This window comes from Delphinus delphis, chromosome 12 (assembly GCF_949987515.2).
Source record: "Delphinus delphis chromosome 12, mDelDel1.2, whole genome shotgun sequence".
NCBI lineage: Eukaryota > Metazoa > Chordata > Mammalia > Artiodactyla > Delphinidae > Delphinus > Delphinus delphis.
This window is the reverse complement of record NC_082694.2, coordinates 83,611,064-83,630,757: the sequence shown is the minus strand read 5'-3', so window position 1 is coordinate 83,630,757 and position 19,694 is coordinate 83,611,064. Positions and strand designations below refer to the sequence as shown.

The 19,694-nt window shown below is 46.8% G+C and overlaps 1 protein-coding gene across 5 annotated transcripts in view; it reads left to right on the top strand.

Moving 5' to 3' along the window:
• ASAP2 (ArfGAP with SH3 domain, ankyrin repeat and PH domain 2) overlaps positions 1-19,694 on the top strand; it is a 156,903-nt gene that overhangs the window by 49,819 nt on the left and 87,390 nt on the right. For all 5 annotated transcript variants that reach the window (XM_060027128.1, XM_060027125.1, XM_060027124.1 and 2 more), the window contains exon 2: positions 3,731-3,803. In XM_060027128.1, the coding sequence (XP_059883111.1) occupies positions 3,731-3,803 (73 nt within the window). The remainder of the gene's footprint in view (positions 1-3,730; positions 3,804-19,694) is intronic.

The following is a 19,694-nucleotide window of genomic DNA, read 5'->3' as shown; positions in this document are numbered from 1 at the left end:
GGCCACATTGCATTTCTGTGCTTCCCAGAAGTGGTCTGGAAATATTTGACACTGTCGTTACCATTCTCTGTTACTTCAAAAGTTAAGTCAAATGTGCGCTGAGGGAAAGCCACCATCTAAATATCTGTATGACTCTTTCTTGGCAAAGCTGTCCTTGGGGCACAGGTCTGGGCATTGTTTTGTTTTGTTATTTGGTTTTATGTCATTTCTTCTCCAGTTGGCCTTTCATGAAAGGAACAAGGGGAGAGGAGATGGGACAGGCATGGGTCATGGCCCAAATGGGGAGGCCTGTGGTCAGCTGTCCTCTTGTCCCCTCCAGGGCAGAATCTCTGGGTTCCAAGAATAAGCCAGGCCCTTCCCACCCTTGCTGGCTCAAATTGTGACCTTAGGATGCTAGGGACCAAGCCGGCCCTGTGTTGTCGCCTCTAGTCCAGGGCAGGAGCAGCAGGGCCGGCTGACGGTGCAGGAGGAACGTTTGTGTGGATCCTCAGGTCAGGGGTCAGCAGACTTTGTCTGCAAAGGGCCCAATAGTAAATATTTTAGGCTTTGTGGGCCTAAAATATTTAGGATTTTCAGGCCTAGAGGCAAAATTGAGGCAAAATGATGTACATCCTTACATAATAAGAGAGAAAAGAAATTTCTACAAAATTTTTTTACTGAAAATTAAAATATAATAATAATAATGATAGTAATGGAGTATAATTTTTTTGGTAGTGCAGGTCTACTAAGAAGAGTGGAATTTTTTTTTTAATATCTTCATTGGAGTATAATTGCTTTACAATGTTGTGTTAGTTTCTGCTGTAAAACAAAGTGAATCAGCCATATGCATACGTATATCCCCATATCCCCTCCCTCCCCTCTAGGTGGTCGCAAAGCACAGAGCTGATCTCCCTGCGCTATGCAGCTGCTTCCCACTAGCTATCTATTTTACATTTGGTAGTGTATAGATGTCAATGTTACTCTCTCACTTAGTCCCAGCTTACCCTTCCCCCTCCCCGTGTCCTCAAGTCCATTCTGTACGCCTGCATCTTTATTCCTGTCCTGCCCCTAGGTTCTTCAGAACCATTTTCTTCTTTTTTTAGATTCCATATATATGTGTTAGCATACGGTATTTGTTTTTCTCTTTCTGACTTACTTCACTCTATGTGACAGACTCTAGGTCCATAGAAGAATGGAATCCTTTCTGGGGGGATAACATTTCTCTCTCTTTTTTCATTATTTATTTGTTTATTTGAAGTATAGTTGATGTACGAACCTTTCTCTTAATGGGTTGTTCAGAGTTAGTATTCTCCATCACCCCATCATCACATGGATTGGAAATATTCATCTGTACAGATCCTTAGTGCATGGCTGCATGAAAACAGGCCGAGGGACAGAAGTGGCTTGTGGACCCTGGATGCTCAAGAGTCATCTCAGACAGACTGCAGTTTTGGCCCCACGGGCCGGCATCAGGACATAGGTGCCTCCGTGCCAGATGGAGGTCCCTGTAGGGCCCTGGGAACAAAGACTGAGGCAGCCCTCCAAAGGGAGACAGGCGTGTCGCACGGAGGGAAGAGGGAACGGACCCCCTAGGTGCTACCAGTGCTTTACGGGGTAGCCCTGGGGGATGGCACACAGAGGGATGCAGGTACAGAGGAGAAGCATGAAGCAGGGTGTGCTTAGAAACAGTACAGGGGACGTGGCTGGAGCTCTTGAGAAAGGTAGCCAGACTGAGGAGCTGGCTAATAAATTTTACTACATTTTAATTTTACTCTAAATTTTATTCTAAATATTCCTCTGTGGCCAGTGGCTACCATCCTGGACAGCACAGGTCTGAAAAGGAAAAGTGTGAGCGTCCTCCCAGGCAGGCCGTCCTTTCCCACGCTGCACAGGATCCCAGACCAGCCGTGGACTTGGAGGAGAGCTGCTTCCATGAATAAATAAGAGCCGTGGCTATTAATATAACAGTTTAGGGGATCAAAAGAGATGCTTTTAAAGTGGTTGAAGACAGTTGTTTATTTTCCTCTGAAATATCTGTGACACATCCCTACAGTCTTGTTTATGTGATGAATTTACTCCCTGAAATTTGCTTTGTAAACTAAAAGTCAGCTGTGGTCTGGGTCCTCAGAATTAATGAGGTTTTTGGCCAGACTTAGGCTTTTGCGCAGTTCCTACTTAGGGCCGTATTGTCTGTTAGATTTTTGCTTGTTTATAGTTTTTACACACAAATTCTGGTTGCAGTTGCAGCTTTTTTCCTTCTTCTAAGCTTTCTGGTTACAGTTGCGGCTTTTTTCCTTCTCCTAAGTTTAGGTGGATTTTGCAGAGGGCAGGGTGTGGTGAGTGCATGACCTGGTCGGAAGTCTCAGCCTGATTGGTAGAAACTTTTGGTTCCTTGAGACTCTCGAGTTTTATTATTTTTGTTCTAAAATTCCCGTGCTGTTTTTATATATAATTGACAGAGACTTTTTCCAGCATTCAGTCTTAATCATTTTAACTTCTCCTGACCAAGTTCAACCTTAATTATCTGTAAATACATACTGTAATGAGGGGTGTGTTTTTGAGTGGCGAGGTAATTGCTTTTCCCTCTTGTCATTTTAATTAAAAATCACCTCTACCGCCCACCTCACCTGTACTTCTAAGCTCCTCATAATAGACTAGAAAACCAACAGTTACTGTTCATCTTCTCTTTCCTGAGTTCAGGAAACAGTGCGTGCCTTTAATGACAAGGGTACAGTTTCCATCTGGTGGCATTTTTACAAGGCTTCCTTCAATGAATGATCAGGGAGGGGTGTGCCCCACAGTGTAACATGGGAGGGAATTTGTCAGAGTTCAGCTGTGTGATAAAGGGCATTTCCTCTGCCGTCGGCCTTCCACACTGAGGCATCTGACTACCCCCAGTTCCCATTTCTCAGCGCAACTGAGCCAGACCCCTGTGGACAGAAGATTACTCTGTCATCTGTGGGAGGGCCGGCAGCTGGAGTACTAAAACCTGGTTGAGAGTGGCAGAGTCGATCTCGAAGGCCACTCCCTGACTTTTCCAGCATGTCTGCTGCCCTGCGTCGAGCTTCCGTCTGTGGGTCCCGGCCGGGCCCTCACCTTTGGGTAGCCTTTCCCTGAATCCACTTCCTGCCTGCCCCGTTGTTCTCACTGCGGCCAGCATGACCTTTCCCCCCTGCTAAGAGTAAGAAGCTTTCAGTGGCTGCCCCTTGTTTCTGGGCTCAGCAGGGAAAACCGTTGTCTGGCTTGGGGTCCTGCCGGGCTTGCTAGTCTCATGGTCATTTTCTGAGCTGTGTTTTGAGTCCTGTTGTCTGCCAGGCTCTCTGCTGGGTGCTGAGGATACAGTGGTGAACAGGTGTGTGCCTTTAGAGGAGAACATTAGGAAGTGTGTCTGTTTGATTATGCGGGGGACGGGCCCCGGCAGGCTGGCACACCCCCAGGGCTCGCTGGTTCACAGGGAGACCTGAGGGTTGGTGGAAGCAGAGGTGGTCCAGGTTAACTCACTTCACCGCAGAAGGCTGGTGTCCAGCAGGCAGTGAGGGCAGAGGCGGCTCGGGAGCTTCAGGTGGATGAGGCACGTGACAAGGTGGTGGCTTTTAGGGACCACCTGCTCCATCTTCATTCCCACCACACTGAGCACCGGTCCCACGGAGGCAACCCCAGAGGGGCCTCCACATGGCGCTCCTGTGGCTGCTCTCTGAAGCTGTGATCTAAGATCAAACATGTTTTAATGAATACATTCTCTGTATTTTAGGCTTTGGACGTGGACCGGATGGTTCTTTACAAAATGAAGAAATCCGTGAAAGCAATAAACATCTCTGGGCTGGGTGAGTATGCATCCTTTCCTGGGGGTTTCTTTGTGGAAAATTTTGTGTTTGCAGTCCTGATATCATAATGTTAATCAACCATTAATGAATAATCAGCCAAACTTCTTTTCCTGGGCATACAAATTAGAGAGGTGAGTTGGGATGTGTACGTTTTAGAAGCATGGGTGCTTCCGGTTCTCTGAAGTGTAGCTGAGTCTCGCGTGATGGCCCTGCGTGGACCAGCTTTGCCAGGCTGGCTAGGAATGGTGGACTCACTCCTGCCTCTGTTATTTGGTTTGTGCTGTTAATTATGCCAGATGCCCTTTCCATTTCTCTCTTATCCAATTCTTGCCTTTCTTGTCTGGGAGGAAAATTAATAAGTATAAAAACATGATCAACTACTCAAAGTAATATTTGATCTAGACTTATATAAATAGGTTAAAAACAAAAAACACTGCAACTTCTGACCCAAAGATGATGGGCTGCACGTGTGTGGCAGGTCTGCTCCCTGCACAAAACGTTACTAATGATAGAAGATACTTTTTTTTTTTTGCGGTACACGGGCCTCTTACCGCCATGGCCTCTCCCGTTGCGGAGCACAGGCTCCAAGACGCGCAGGCTCAGCGGCCATGGCTCACGGGCCCAGCCGCTCCGCGGCATGTGGGATCCTCCCGGACCGGGGCACGAGCCCGCGTCCCCTGCATCGGCAGGCGGACTCTCAACCACTGCGCCACCAGGGAAGCCCTATTTGCATATTTTATATATGGCAATTACATTGATGTTAATATGATTAGACAGATATTAATTTGTTTATGACAAGTACCATATGAATGTGAAATAAGTTTGGGAAGGCAAAGAAGAGCAGGAACTTAATTTGTTCTTGACTGAGCTAGTTCCCGACTAAGTGTGAAAGCTTTCTGGACCTGGAGTTTGTGGTGCTGGCTGTCATACCCTGGAAGAAGTTACTTAGCGTAACTAAAGTAGCATAACTTAGCATAACTAAAGTAACTTCTAAGAAGTTACTTTTTTTTTTTTAAATGGATTAAAAAAGTCATACTTGTGCAATGGAATACTGTATAGAATGAAAATGAGTTAACTATAAGTATATGCAGCCACAGAGATGAATGTCACAGATAAAACATTGAGCAAAAGGATACACACTGTGTGTTTGAATAGATACAGATACAGATATAGAAATAAATATAGATTTCAAAAATCTCCAAAACTATTCTTTTTTTTTTTTCACACATACACACTGTATTTTATTTTTACAAGAGATAAATAAACTGACACCAAGCATTGTAAATGGATGACCACAACAGAAGCAACAATGATTGCAATTACCACACACGAAACACACTCATACTATGTCATAATATTGACATTCAGTCCAGGAATCCTCCACTGTAACAGCTCCTTTACTTTGCAGTGAAAATTGATTTGTATATTTTTTGCCTCTGGGTCCTTGTGGGATTTTTTATTTTTTTAATTCAAACAGAAAGTCACAAAAATTATAATCTTCCTCATCAGTTCACTCAGTCCCATGTAATTAATTTTTTTCATCTTGATCTTTTGTTAGCACTTTAATGAATTCATCAGTTTTCCATTAGAGTTCTGAAAATGCTTATTCAGTTCAGCAATATAGTCAGTTACCAGAAACCTGTATTTGTCAGAGTCTTTTCCATGAATTCCTTGAAGATGAAACCCTTTTATAGGAACATTTTTGCAAAAGCATCAGAGTACACCCAGAACTGTCTGTAAATGACAAAAGACTTAAAAATGACCACGGTTAAAGATTTGATAAAAGTTCATAATAATGCAATTGACAAGGAAATTTAGTTATATCTGAGATATACATTTTAAAGTAATAACTAGAATTATGACTTATAACATTATACCAGAACATATAAGATTTTTAGAAATTTCATGTAATGTCTGAAACATTTATATTAACGTATTTCCTACTTAGCATCTTTTAGCCATGGTTTCCTTGTCTCAAAACCAGTCATTTAGGTTAGAATGGGGATCAGTTGTTCTCAGCCAGGGTGATTTGTCCCAGTTTGGTTATTAACAGCTGAAGAGAGAGAGTGTGTGTGTGTGTGTGTGTGTGTGTGTGTGTGTGTGTGTGTGTGTGTGTGTGTGTGTGTGTGTATGTATGTGTGTGTGTGTATGTGTGTATGTGTGTGTGTGCACTAGAGGCCAGGGATGCTGCTGAAGGTCTTGTGATGAACAGGACAGCCCCCAACAAAGAATTATCTGGCCCCAAATGTCAGTAATGCCAAGGTTGATAAACCCCCATCTAGATGCTCTTCGAAGTCCTCTACAGTTTTTTTATATTTTTATTTTATTGAAGTATAGTTGATTTACAATGTTGTGTTAAATTCTGCTGTACAGCAAAGTGATTCAGTTATACATATATATACATTCTTTTTCATATTCTTTTCCATTATGGTTTATCACAGGATATTGAATATAGTCCCCTGTGCTATACAGTAGGACCTTGTTGTTTATCCTCTACAGTTTTTTAAAAACAAGTGACAAAACAAAAACAAAAACCGCCACCATGCTTAGCTTGCCGGTACATAGATATTAACTGATTACCTGACAACCACTGATTTTATGGAAGACGGAAATAGAGTCAGTTTTCAGTGACTAACACCTAACTGGAAGTAAATGTGTCGGGAAATTTTTATTAATTTTTTTTCTATTTAAAAGTAAATATCAAAGACGAGTATAAAACTCCCTCCGCTTAATACAGCACTGAGATTTGCTGAAATGGGTGTTGCAGTATCCGAAAAGGCGGTCACCCCCCAGGAAAAGCTCTTTTCCTGGATAAAGTAGGAGGTGGACAAGAAGAATAATGATTGTTTCATGTTTGAACACTTCCTGTGTACCTTGGGCTTTCTGTACCTTATGCTCATCTTTACAGCACATCGTTGTAAAGACTTGTTCTCGGTTTACAAAGGGGGAACCTGAGAGCAGAGGGTTGCCGGTGTTCTCTGGTTGCTTCTGGAGCTCAGCTTCCTGCCGGGTAGGGCTGAGGTCAGCGGCCACGCGGCCACCCTGCTGCGAGGCCCCCACTGTGCTGGCATTGACAGGCTGTCCTCAAGACGTCAAGAAACCACCAAGAGGGCTTCCCTGGCGCAGTGGTTGAGAATCTGCCCGCCAATGCAGGGGACACGGGTTCGAGCCCTGGTCTGGGAAGATCCCACATGCCACGGAGCAACTAGGCCCGTGAGCCACAACTACTGAGCCTGCATGTCTGGAGCCTGTGCTCCGCAACAAGAGAGGCCACGATAGTGAGAGGCCCGCGCACCACGATGAAGAGTGGCCCCCGCTCGCTGCAACTAGGGAAAGCCCTCGCACAGAAATGAAGACCCAACAGAGCCAAAAATAAATAAATAAATAAAATTTTAAAAAAGAAAAAAAAGAAACCGCCAAGAGATGGATGCTCAGTTTTGTTGACAAACAGCAGATTTCAAAAAGGATCTTAAGAGATTTCTTTTTTGTTGTGTTCACTTGGGCTTTTTGAGTTTATAATTTAAGCCTTGTATAAAAGGGATATTTCATATTCTGACCTGACCAGGTTCAAAAGTGATCTTAAAACCCTATGTTGAGAGGTTGTTCTGCTCAGAAATAAGATGCAGTCACGTGTAAACACTGGTTCTGTGACTGCCGCCAGCCTGGAGGAAGGACTTGAGTGGCTCCTGAGGCTGGCCCGGCACCCGGAAGGGGAAGTTTTCAGCAAACAGACATTAGAAGGGGAAGGTGTAAGCACTTTGGTGTCAGGAAGCTGGCTTTTACGAATTTAACACCACTCGTGGCCAATCTGCGTTTCTGACCTATATTGCTGAGCGTGTGCCATAAACCTCATTGCTTTACCTGCCCCAGAGTCATTTTCTAAAACAGAACTCAGTGGTGTTGCTTCTCTGCTCACAACTCTGCAGAGTTTCTTGTCCACATTGATGTTCGTGACGTTCCAGAGCCTGGGAGAGATGGGGGAGGCCTCTGTGGGCTCCGGAATTTTAGGGAAATTGGACTAAAGCACGGGTAACAGGTTTTTCATCCTGCAGGACTAGCCAAAGACTTTAATACGCTAAGGTGAATTGTGAGGGGAAATTGGTCTTAACCTTTTGCAGATTACTTTGCCTGTGAAACTACTACCGCATCCCTTAACCGCTCCCACCGCGAGCCTCGGGTTAGTAAACATGGCAGAAGACCAGATTTGGTCCCAGCTCCTTGCATCACCTGGACCCAGGCTACCTGTGCGGAGTCCCTCCCAACTCTCTGCACCCTTCTTTTTTATTTATTTATTTATTTACTTACTTACTTAACGGCTGTGTTGGGTCTTCGTTTCTGTGCGAGAGCTTTCTCTAGTTGCGGCGAGCGGGGGCCGCTCTTCATGGCGGTGCACGGGCCTCTCATTATCACGGCCTCTCTTGTTGCGGAGCACAGGCTCCAGACGCGCAGGCTCAGTAATTGTGGCTCACGGGCCCAGTTGCTCCGCGGCATGTGGGATCTTCCCAGACCAGGGCTCGAACCCGTGTCCCCTGCGTTGGCAGGCAGATTCTCAACCCCTGCGCCACCAGGGAAGCCCTCTGCGCCCTTCTTTGATATGACTTGCCTTTTGCCCCAACGTGCCACGTTTCGTGTCCTCTTCTCTCTGTTCATGCTTTTCGGTCTGCTTGAAATGGCATTTTGCTGCTTGATCGGAGGAAACCGAGGCTTCGGAAGTTGAAACGTTTGCTCTGGAATTTTAACGTGGCATTTGGACACCAGCCTGTGTCCTTTCTGAGGTACCACACGCAGCAGGCTGACCGTCAGCCTGACCTTGCAGGGGCCCTCTTTTACCCATCTTTATATCATGCCAAGTTTGAGTTATTATAAGGCTGTGAATTCTGAATTTTTTTTTTTAAGCCAGAATCCTGATCCTGAAGTCTTTATTTCAGAGCAAGTGTTGTCTCCTTCAAAAGAGTCACCTGAGGAAGCCCTGTACCTTCTCCTGCGAGTTGCTGGCGTCGTTCACAGCATTTGGGTCTCTTCTCTAGAGCTGCTTTTAGTAGCACATTCTTTTGAATATATTTAGTGGGGGAATTTAAGGATAGATTAAACTTCTTTAGAACTAGATGTCGGAAATGAGCCAGGCATATTCAGTAAGGGATTGAGCTGCTGGCGACCACCTCGGTTAGGAGCGCTGTAACTACCATCCTTCCGGCTCTGACTGCCGTTAGTTCCAGGAGAAGTCCCCGAAGTGGTTCCATCATTAGAGTGTTCAACATCCTCAGGCGACTGCTTGCATAGGAAGAACGCTCGTTTTCTGCATTATTAAAAGAACAGTGAAAATAATTTAGTGTTTATGCCTCACACTGCTGTGTACATTTTCCTGTCTCATGTTCCTTAATTTATGTGCCAGCAGGACTTTTCTGCCGAGTGTCCTGATTGGTCATGGGCTGGCCCCAGCTGATCTCTAAGCGATTCCCTGCCCTCCGCGGTCTCTCTCTGCTCCAGGCTGACCGGTGGCTCCCTGCTGCACGAGCGTGTCACAGCCGTGTGTGTGTCTTTCACACAGTCTCCCATCTGGCCCTGCTCCTGGTCTGTACGCACGCGCTCCTGTCCCAGGCGCCTGTTGAAGGCCCACGCAGCTGTCTCCATCGAGCTGAGACTTGACGCTGAGACTTGACGCGGTGTCAGCCTGCTTTAACTCTCGGTATTATTAGTTTTCTGTGACTGCTGTAACAGATTACCACAAACGGAGCGCCTTCAGATGACACTGATTCACCTACAGCTCTGGAGGTCAGAAGTCCAAACTGGCCTCGCTGGGCTGAAATCAAGGTGTTGGCTGGCTTCCTTCCTGGAAGCAAGTAGGTTTCCCTGCCCCTTCCAGCTTCTAGAAGCCCCTGAGTTCCTCCGCTAGGGGCCTCCTTCCATCTTCAAAGCCAGCAGTGGCTGGTGGAGTCTTTCTCACGCTCTGTCACTCTGATGCTGTCTTAGTCTTCATGGGCTGCCATGACAATACCACAGCGTGGGAGGCTTAAACCACAGACATTTGTCTCACAGTGCTGGAGGCTGCAAGTCTGAGATCAGGGTGCTGGCATGCTCTTGTTCTGGTGAAGGCTATCTCCCTGACCTGCAGAGAGCCACCTTCTCACCGCATCCCCACGTGGTGGAGAAAGAGAGAGAGACAGAGAGCGTAGGCATGCTAGAGTGAGCGGGCTCTGGACACTAATCGTATCTTGACGGCCCTCCCCTCTTAAGCACATCTACACTTCATTATCTCCCAAAGGCCCACCCCCCACATACCATCATACTGGGGGTTGAGGCTTCAACGTATGAATTTGGTTGGGGGGAGGAGGGGAATGACACACAGTTCAGTCCCTAGCAGACACTGACTCTTCTGCTTCCCTCTTCCACATCTAAGGACCTGTGATTACATTGGGCCCACCCAGTGATCCAGGATAATCTTCCCATCTCCAGTTGAGCTGATTAACAACTTGAATTCCATCTGCAACCTCGGATGGCACAGTATCCCTGCCTGCAGGGGTTAGGAGTGTACATCTTCGTCGGGGAGGGGACAGCATTCTGCTGAACACAGTCCCCCTCTGAATTGTGAGTTTTGAGGTTGAATCAGTTTTGATTTTTCTTTCAGCCAAAACTGAAAGAGTATCTAATATGCAGACTCTACTCTCTCTTTAAATCTTGCTCTTTATAAATAGTTTTATGTCTGTTGATCTTTGCCCCCCAGTTAGATGACAAGCCCTGAGGTCCATGACCTGTTCTGAAAGGCGGTGTGGTTTAGGAGAAAGAGCACATGGGTGTTAGGATCCAGGAATCCTGGAGTCAAAGCTGGCGGTGCCGCTCAGAAAGTCTGTGACGCCGGGAAAGTTGTTTATCTTTCTGAGCCTCAGTTTCCTCATATGTAAAAGGAGAGTATTAATATTTCATGGGCTTGTTCGTGACGAGTAACTGAGGTAACATGAAAAAGTGACAGATGTGGTTCTGGACACATGAACAGCACGACAGCTGCAAATGTACCTCCTGTGTGTCCCTGCAGTGGTCAGCACAGAGGCCGGCAGACACATAGTACATGTCAGTAGTATTCATTTGTATGTTATTACGTTTCTGCTGTAAGTTCTTACACTCTCCTCTTAGTGTAGGAGAGATCAACTTAAAATTTTAGGGGTAAACAGGATTTATACAGATTTATGTATGTGGAAGGGGCGGGGGAGTGGTTGCGGTGCCTTGCAGTAGCGAGCTGTGTCATTTACAGCCTGTGAGCTAAGCGTGGTTTTTAGCATCTTAGCACATATATACCCAATAACCTCTGTATTGCCTCTTGGTGCCTACAAAATCCTTTAATCTCTCTCTCTTGCTTTTAGGAAAAGTTTGCCAACCCCCGTTTTAGAGTTGCGGTTCTGAAACTTGAGAGCACCCCAGAGTCCCTTGGAGATCTTGTTAAAACACAGATTGCTGGTCTCTACCCTCAGAGTTTCCGGCTCAGTAGGTCCAGGATGGAGCCTGAGTATTTGCTAGTTGAATAAGTTCCCAGGTGATGGTGAAGCTGCTGGTCTTGAAAATACCACCTTAGACACCCCTGCCCCCTCCCCCCGACTTTAAACATTGGACTGAGCCAAAAGGTTATCAGTATGTTCCCAATATATGCAAAACAATACTTTTCTTACACAATAGCAAGTACACTATGTTTGCTCCCAGTTTTCAAAAGGATAACAGCACAGCTGGATGTATTTTCTAGAACGTCTTGTGTACAGGTTTGCAAAAGCAGTTATGATGATGATTTGTTGAGAAACTGTTTCTACAGTAATTTTTCCCACTTACAATAGACTATCTGACCTCTTTAAAAAAAAAAAAAAACCCAGTTCATATTTATTCTAATACTGTTCTTAGTCTAAACTTTCCCAATCTCTGTCTCAGCTCATAGGTGTTTTTTTTTCCCCCCAAGAAGTTGATGCTAACATTTTTCAGCTATTTGACATATCAGTGGGTGGAAAAATTCATCTTTATCAAGAAGGAAGCAACAAAAGACTTTGATTTTCACTTCTCTAGAATTACTGTATCTTAAAGACTTGGTGGAGCTATTCTTACCGAGAGTGGGATATCCCTTCTTTACCCTTTTTTAGAGAAATTGGCACATCCTGGAAATGAAAAATGCAAAGAAAGAAATGCTAATTTTCCGTCAAACCCTTACCATCTTCTGCCTACAAAAGAAAATGAGAATTTTTGTGTGTGTTTCTCCCTGTTGTTTGCAATGCTAATTAGGATGTGGCTATTAAATTAACACAGAATTGTTTCTATTACCATATCATAATTAGGATAGAGCAGTTCAGAAGAAATATATGTAATTGTTTAGGAAGTGAAATTTCATTGTGCGTTAAGAAGGTACTATATCTGGCATGACTTCCCACCTGTTACATAAGAGAATAACTAAATTATAATCCTCAGTGCTGGTCAAGAATACAGTGAAGCTGGTTTTCTGCTACTTCGTTGTGGCCTTGAAAGCTGGTGCATGGAGTTTTTAGAAAGCAGTTTGGCCGTGCACATCAAGAAAAATAAAATCTTTATTGGGGATGCTCATTGCGTTGTTGCATTGCTTATCAAAGTGAAAAACTGAAAGCCTCCTATAACTAAATTAGAATATAGCTACTTGATGGAATTACGGTTATGTAGCAACGAAGAAAAATTCTTATGATGAAGTCTTCAGACAGTAAAACTGAGGATACAAAGGATGTGTGTATACCATATCTGGGATTAAAAAAAAGAATAGATTGTAACAAATGATGATAAAGCAAAGAAAATACATCTGTATTGATGTACTTTCATAAATTTGAGTGGAAACATAACAATAATAAAAAATCTCACACTCATATAGAGCATTGATTGTAGGCCAAGCACTGTGCTAATAAATAAATGCATAAGTTTAATCCTCACACCAGCTCTGTGAGTTAGGTACTATCAGTAACTCCATTTACAGATGAGGTCAGTGAGGCGCAGAGGAGTGATTGACCCAGGGCTGTCTAGCTGGCAGCTAGAGGAGCTGAGATTCAAAACCAGATGTGCTTCCCAGTCTCTCCTTGTGCCCACGGCGCCACACTGCCTGGATGTGAGCGAGGGTGCACAGGGGAGAAACACCGAGCAGCGACGCCATAGGAGCATCTTAGGTGTCATATGGCTGATGAAAAACCTCCAGGTGGTTTTGCTTGGTCACAAGTTCATTGGGAGCCAGTACGTGACAGGTGTGCCAAAGGTGAGCACAGGTGACCTTAGGGAAGTATGTAGTGCCGCTAAAAAAGGTAGTTAGTTGTCCCACTATTGTGCTGTAAGAGCAACATTTTAGGAGGAAGCTCATGTTAGAGCTGGAAACCTTGTGGTAGGAGGGGACCTAGGATGTCTTTGCTTGGGGAGAGTGGGAGAAGGCGCATCTGAAGGCTTTCCTCTGGCATGAGGAAGTGAGACATGTTATCTGTTCCTCTCTCCTGGGTAGTTTCATGAGAGTAGGTTTTGACTCATATCTGAGGGGGAAGTTAGCTGGGGGAGCAGCCCCAGCGGTGAGCTGGGTGTGGGAAGGGTCCCGGCGGAGGGCTGGTTGGTGGCCCTCTGTCTCTAGGGAAGTCGCGGGGGGGGGGGGGGGGGGGACGTGCACTCGGAGACCTTGAGACGTCTTCCGGTGATGAGGCTCTGAGATTCTCGTTGTCTCTTCTCTGATGGCTAAGGATAATGATTGGAACTTAGAAGGCTAATTTGTGGAATCCCGGCAGCTGTGATCAACATATTCATCATGGAAGGATAGCTCATCCGAAGGTATGCTGAGATCTGTGACTTAATGTCCCAAGTATTAACTTGAATTATACGTGGTTCGTACATACTCAAATATGATCATACTTAATTAAATTTGATTAACATGGTCATCATATTTTTTGGTAGGGGATTTATGCTCATCTAGGCTAGGGCTTTTTACCTGGTGTGTTGGGTCTATGGACAGGCCTAAAGGGTCCTTGTATCCCAAAAATTGTACAAAAAATTATGCAAGGATACCTTTTCCTAAAAAGATAATCCACAGTGTTCTTCTCATTTTTATTGTTGTCTGTGATAATGAGAAGATTAAAGAACCACTCATGTAGCCAAACCCCCATGGTTTGTGGATGGGGATACCATCACAGAGTTGGCTATTTGCCTTACTTACCGTAAAACACTGACTATGTTATTTAGCAAATATGTTTGAATGTGTTTCCTCATCTGTAAAATCCTGCAGAGTTGTGGTGACGATGAAGGAGACTCTGTAAATGGGTGAAGTCTCCCCTCCGTGAATGGCTGTTGTTACATGGGCTTTGAGACCACTGATTTTCAGGGGGCTACTTGTCCCTGAGGCCACAGGAGTCACTTCTCTCCTGGTCTGCTGTGCTCTCCGTGGAGGTGGGCTGGGGGCGTCTGCTGTAAGTGATGGGAATTGTATCCCTCAGGTACAGTGAGGTAAAAACAGAGGGGGAAAGGCTGAGCACGCCATGCAGTGGCCACACGCACGTCCTGTAACGTAGCTCATCAGATGGCTTTGCCAGCAAAGGGCGTCAGTGTGATCGATGTAGTTTCTAATCGCTGGTGGTCCACATCCAGCAGATGTTGACTCACCTCCCTGTTGTGCCTGCCCGGCCTCTGGGGGCTCCCGGCTCACGGGGGGCCCTGCCAGTTCATTAGCAGGAGCCCCTGTCTCCTCTGACTTGAAGGAGCTCCTAGGATAAGGCGAGTTGGATGAGGCAAGCAGCTGGCAGCCCAGTTTTAATCTCACCCTCTGTTGGATTCTGAAGGAAAATTCCTGTAAGCTTCTCCTCTGAGAAGCCTTTCCTGTCCGCAGGCCCCAGGAAATGTCCTCTTTTCCCCCTCCTGTCATGTATACCACGTGGATTGTTATTGCATGTTTATCTTTGTCTTGCTAATTTGTTTTTCTCTTGCTAAATTGTGTGTTGGCTGGTACCAAGCCTGGTTCATCTTTGTCCCCTCCAATTTCACTTTTCTTAAATGCAAGTCTTATCCTGTCAGTTTGCAACCTTTTGGGGGTGCCTGGGATGAAGTCCTTCCCCTGGCCCCCTCCTGCCTCTCCAGCCACGTCATCTGTGGACTCTCCCCGTGCTCTGGCCGTACCAGGCACCCCGAATTCCTCCAGGGTCATCCTCGTTACAACCTGTCTTTGCGCCAAATTGATTGGTGTGTGCGTGTCTCTCATTGGAAGCTGTTCCTTGGATGCAGGGGCTCCATGTCCTGAATCTTTGCATTCGTTAGTGCTTGCGGCGCAGTAGGCTTTTGCCACGATTGGATTCTATGCTGGCATCCAGGGAAGTTCTCGACTGATGGGGTATTCAGGAAATACAGGATGGATCGATAACGTTGAACGTTGATAGGTTTCTGTCATCTGAGCCTACAACATCGCTAAAGAGGGACAGAGAGAACCAGTGTAAACAGTACATCATCCAGTAGGTCAGTCTTGATCCCTTAGCACTCCCCGTCCCCCCAGGTGTGCTGCTGCAGGAATTTTAGCGAGAAGTAACTGGGGTTGTGTTCAGTTATTCACACAGACTCCAAGTGTCATTTTGTTGTCCTTCATATAGGGCAGGATCAAAGGATATCAGGCGATCACAGACAGCAGTTTACACATTTTAATAGTCAGCCCACACCCTGACCTTCTTAACTCCATTGCTGGCTGCCTGTGCCAGACATCACCAGTCCAGGTACATCCTGTGTTAACAATCAAGAGGTCTCCATAAGGTCAGAGGGGACGCCCCAGGAAAGTCTTGATGGATATGAGTTTTGCATGAAGTTTTGAAAGTCGCAGGGGGACTTCCCTGGTGGCGCAGCGGTTAAGAATCCGCCTGCCAACGCAGGGGACACGGGTTCGAGCCCTGGTCTGGGAAGATCCCACAGGCTGCGGAGCAACTAAGCCCGTGTGCCGCAACTACTGAGCCTGAGCTCTAGAGCCCGTGAGCCACAACTACTGAGCCCACAAGCTACAACTGCTGAAGCCCGCATGCCTAGAGCCCATGCTCTGCAGCAAGAGAAGCCACCGCAATGAGAAGTCTGCGCACCGCGACGAAAAGTAGCCCCCGCTCGCCGCAACTAGAGAAAGCCCTCGCGCACAGCAACGAAGACCCAGCGCAGCCAAAAATAAATAATTTATTTAAAAATAAAAAAGAAAGAAAGAAAGTAGGGGGAGCGCAGAGTGTTGGAGAGTGGTGGAATGGCGATGGTGAAGCCCCAGGGGCAAGGCCATCTTTCCATGTGCCCGGCTTGAGCGGGGCCCTGAGGGCTTGTGAAATCCGGTGGGCATTCTCATCAGACCCTTGGTGGTGGGTGCTCGTGTCTTACCAGAGACGATGCAGGTGCTCAGGTTAGGTTGCAAAAGCTGTCTCTATCATGTCAACTTGTGCAGGAGAAACTGGTGGAGAAAGACAGATTCTGATACCCTCAGTAGGCATGGAGAACCAAGGTAACTGAGCCGTTGGGGCTGACATTTCAGGTTTCTCTAGTTTGTTTATTCCTTGTGTTGTTGTTTTCTGATTATAAAGATAATATGAGCTTAGTTTAGAACATTTAAAAAATTCAGAAAAGCATTAGAACGAAGTCACAGCCCGGCCAGATGCCACCCTCTGTGAGATGGGAGGGGCCGAGCTGCATTCTTGGTCTGAGGTCCTCCGGGCTGTGACCCTGGCCATTCGGAGCTTCCGCCTGGCCTAGGTATCTCCGCCACCACAGTCTGTCCCCTCCTCTGCGAAATGCCCCTCAAGGAGGGTACAACGATGCACGGAAAGCACCTGGCCTGCACCAGCCTCCGGGTGCCGAGCACCTGCTCTTTTATCACCACCTTAGCATTTTGATGTCCTTTCCTTTCGGCCTTTCTCTACATTTTACCTTTTACAAAATTGAGATGAAATATATAGTTCTGTGTCCTGCCCTTTTCTTACTTGGCATTCTATCCTGACCATATTCCTACATCATGATTTTAAAAGCTTACATCATATTCCATTTTGTAGAGACACTGTTCTTTAACCATTTCCATTTTGTTGGAGCTTAATACATTTTCAGTTTATCAGTTGTTCTGTACGTACATCTCTGATCACTTGATTATTTCTTTAGGATAGATTTCTAGAAGTGGGAGGGGATGGCAAAAAATGTTTTTAGAACTTTTAATGCAGATTACCACATTGTGAATGGAAAGATTTTTATCTGGGATGAGTCTAGAAATAAAGTGCTAAAAATGGTTTGCTCCCATGAGGTGTTCACAGGGTAGAGATCCTGTTGAGAAGTGGGGATTATCTTTGACTCCAGGAAATTGCTTTCCCAGGAGCTGTCTGCCGAGAGTTAGATCAGGTGATGTGCGGGGCTGACAGCTTGAGGGGAAGTGGCCTGGCCTCCTTGACACTGAGTCATACAGATTATCCTGACATTACAATTGCGGCTCACATTTGAATATTAATCCTCATCTGGGGGGGTCTTTATAAAGCTCTACTGCAGAGAACATATGTCTCTCCTAAACCGTGCCCTTGGCGGGGCTGTCTGTGTGGATGGTTGGCGTGTGCAGTGATGTGGATGAGTTTACCTCAGCCTGACCCCTGCCTGGCCAGGAGCGGGGGGTTGGAGGGTCCTGGCCAAGGCGAGCACCGTCAGGCTGCCTCCCCCTCCCCCTCCAACATGTACCCCCATTTGTCTCTGGTTAGGGCACTTGGACTTCGGATTGCCAGTGCGTGTGCTTGGCTGGAGGATTGTAGCACATTTCTGTTAGCCTAGAGCCGAGAATAGTGACTGTGTGGCGAGCAAATGAAGAAACGCTTCCTCGCCTGGTTGGGAGGACTTGCGCGGACCGGAGGCTGGAAAGCTGAGTTCTAGTTCTCGAACTGCTGCCAACTAGCTGTGTGAGCTTGAGCAAGTCAGTGCCCGCTCTGAGCTTTGGCGTCCTTGTCTGTAAAGGACCGGCTTTCTTTTCGGGATCCTTCGGACTGTAAAGACCCAGGAGCGGCCCCAGGTGGGTAGGACAGTGAGGCTGGTGCTGCCCTGAGATGGCTTTGCGTCGGGAGCTGGGTGCAGGCGGAGGCTCGAAGACTGAGAAAGTGTTCACAGCCTCTGAACACACAGGACTCCTTGCTGTTCCCCTGGGGTTGATACCTTCCTGTTCCTGCTCGTCTCTGTCTGGAAATCCCCAGCTGACCTTGGAGCCTCAGCTCAAACGTCCCCTTCTTGGCGTCTCTGAATCCTCAGCCCCAGCACATCACAGGCCATCGTGCACGGGTTGGTGCATCTGTCCTGAGACATGGGTCGCACTCGTCTCGTGTGCACCCAGCACACCATCACAGCCCGCTGCAGGCTGGCAGCGAGGAGCAGGCATCAGGTGGACTTGAAGCTGGCGGAGATGAGTTGGCCGTGGGACCCTTCTTGTCCTTCGGCAGCACTGGGCAGGTGGCTGGCTCCCCCGCCGTGCTGTGGCCCATTGAGCAGGAGTAAAAAGGCTGCCTTTTCCCCATTTGGGTCCAACAATTTTGCTTGAACTATATGCACTGGGCCGCCTTCTTGGTATCAGGGTTTTTTTTGTTTTTTTTTCTGTACGCGGGCCTCTCACCGCTGTGGCCTCTCCCGTTGCGGAGCACAGGCTCCGGACGCACAGGCCCAGCGGCCATGGCTCACGGGCCCAGCCGCTCCGCGGCATGTGGGATCTTCCTGGACCGGGGCACGAACCCGTGTCCCCTGCATCGGCAGGCGGACTCTCAGCCACTGCGCCACCAGGGCAGCCCGTATCCGTTTTTAAAAATGACATAATCAAGTAAACTAGAAGGCACACAACAAGGCCCAACCCTCACCTCTAAATGCAACGTGTGCACATGCTCGCTGGCTCCGTAGCAGAGTTTTCTGTTAGTCTTTCATTTCATCCCCTTGTATGGATTGGTGGAAGGTCTGACCTTTGTGTAGTGAGGTGTGGGAAATGGGAGGCTGTGGGATTAGAACTGGGGAGAAACGGGGTCTCATCTGCTGTGGTCTCAGCAACTCCGGTTCTCATTTTCCCAAGTCCCTCCCACATCAAAGATTCTTGGGTCTGGTTCATTAATAAGAACCAGAGTTAAAGATACAGTTGAATAAGGGGGAGGTGGGAGAGTGAGCTCTTTTTAGAAGAACAGTTTTGACAGTTCTGTAAATAAGAGATGATAGAGCCAGTTTGGATTCTTTCCAGAAAGTTTATTCCCTAGCCATTTATTTTAGGTTCCTATTTTAAATTTAGTTTTGGCTAAAGGAAAATAAAGGCACTCAAGGACTTTCTAGTAGGAACATCTCAGACTTTGGGTGATGTGGAGCAGTAGGCCAGTCGGATACTGTGTAGTTATGGGGCGTTTACTGTCCTGACAGTGGGCACCAGGCAAGCTGTTACAGGGAGACACGGAGAGACACGGGGCTGTGGTCATTATCAAGAAGCTTCAAAGTTGTTTGCAAGAAGAGAAATTTGTCTTAGAAACTCCAACTAGATCAGCGTAAAGAGGTTCCCACTGACCTAAGCTGGGACAGTTTGAGCATCAGAAAACAGTGATCACAGTAGATCAAAATGATTTAAATATAAATACATGAGATGGCGGTGACGATGATCCAGAACACTCATTGATCACCACTGGGGTTGCTGGGATCAACACATTATTTTGCAGATTTAAAAGGGAAAGAGGGGCTTCCTTGGTGGCGCAGTGGTTGAGAGTCCGCCTGCCGATGCAGGGGACGCGGGTTTGTGCCCCAGTCCGGGAAGATCCCACATGCCGCGGAGCGGCTGGGCCCGTGAGCCATGGCCGCTGGGCCTGCGCGTCCGGAGCCTGTGCTCCGCGACGGGAGAGGCCACAGCGGTGAGAGGCCCGCGTACCGCAAAAAAAAAAAAAAAAAAAAGGG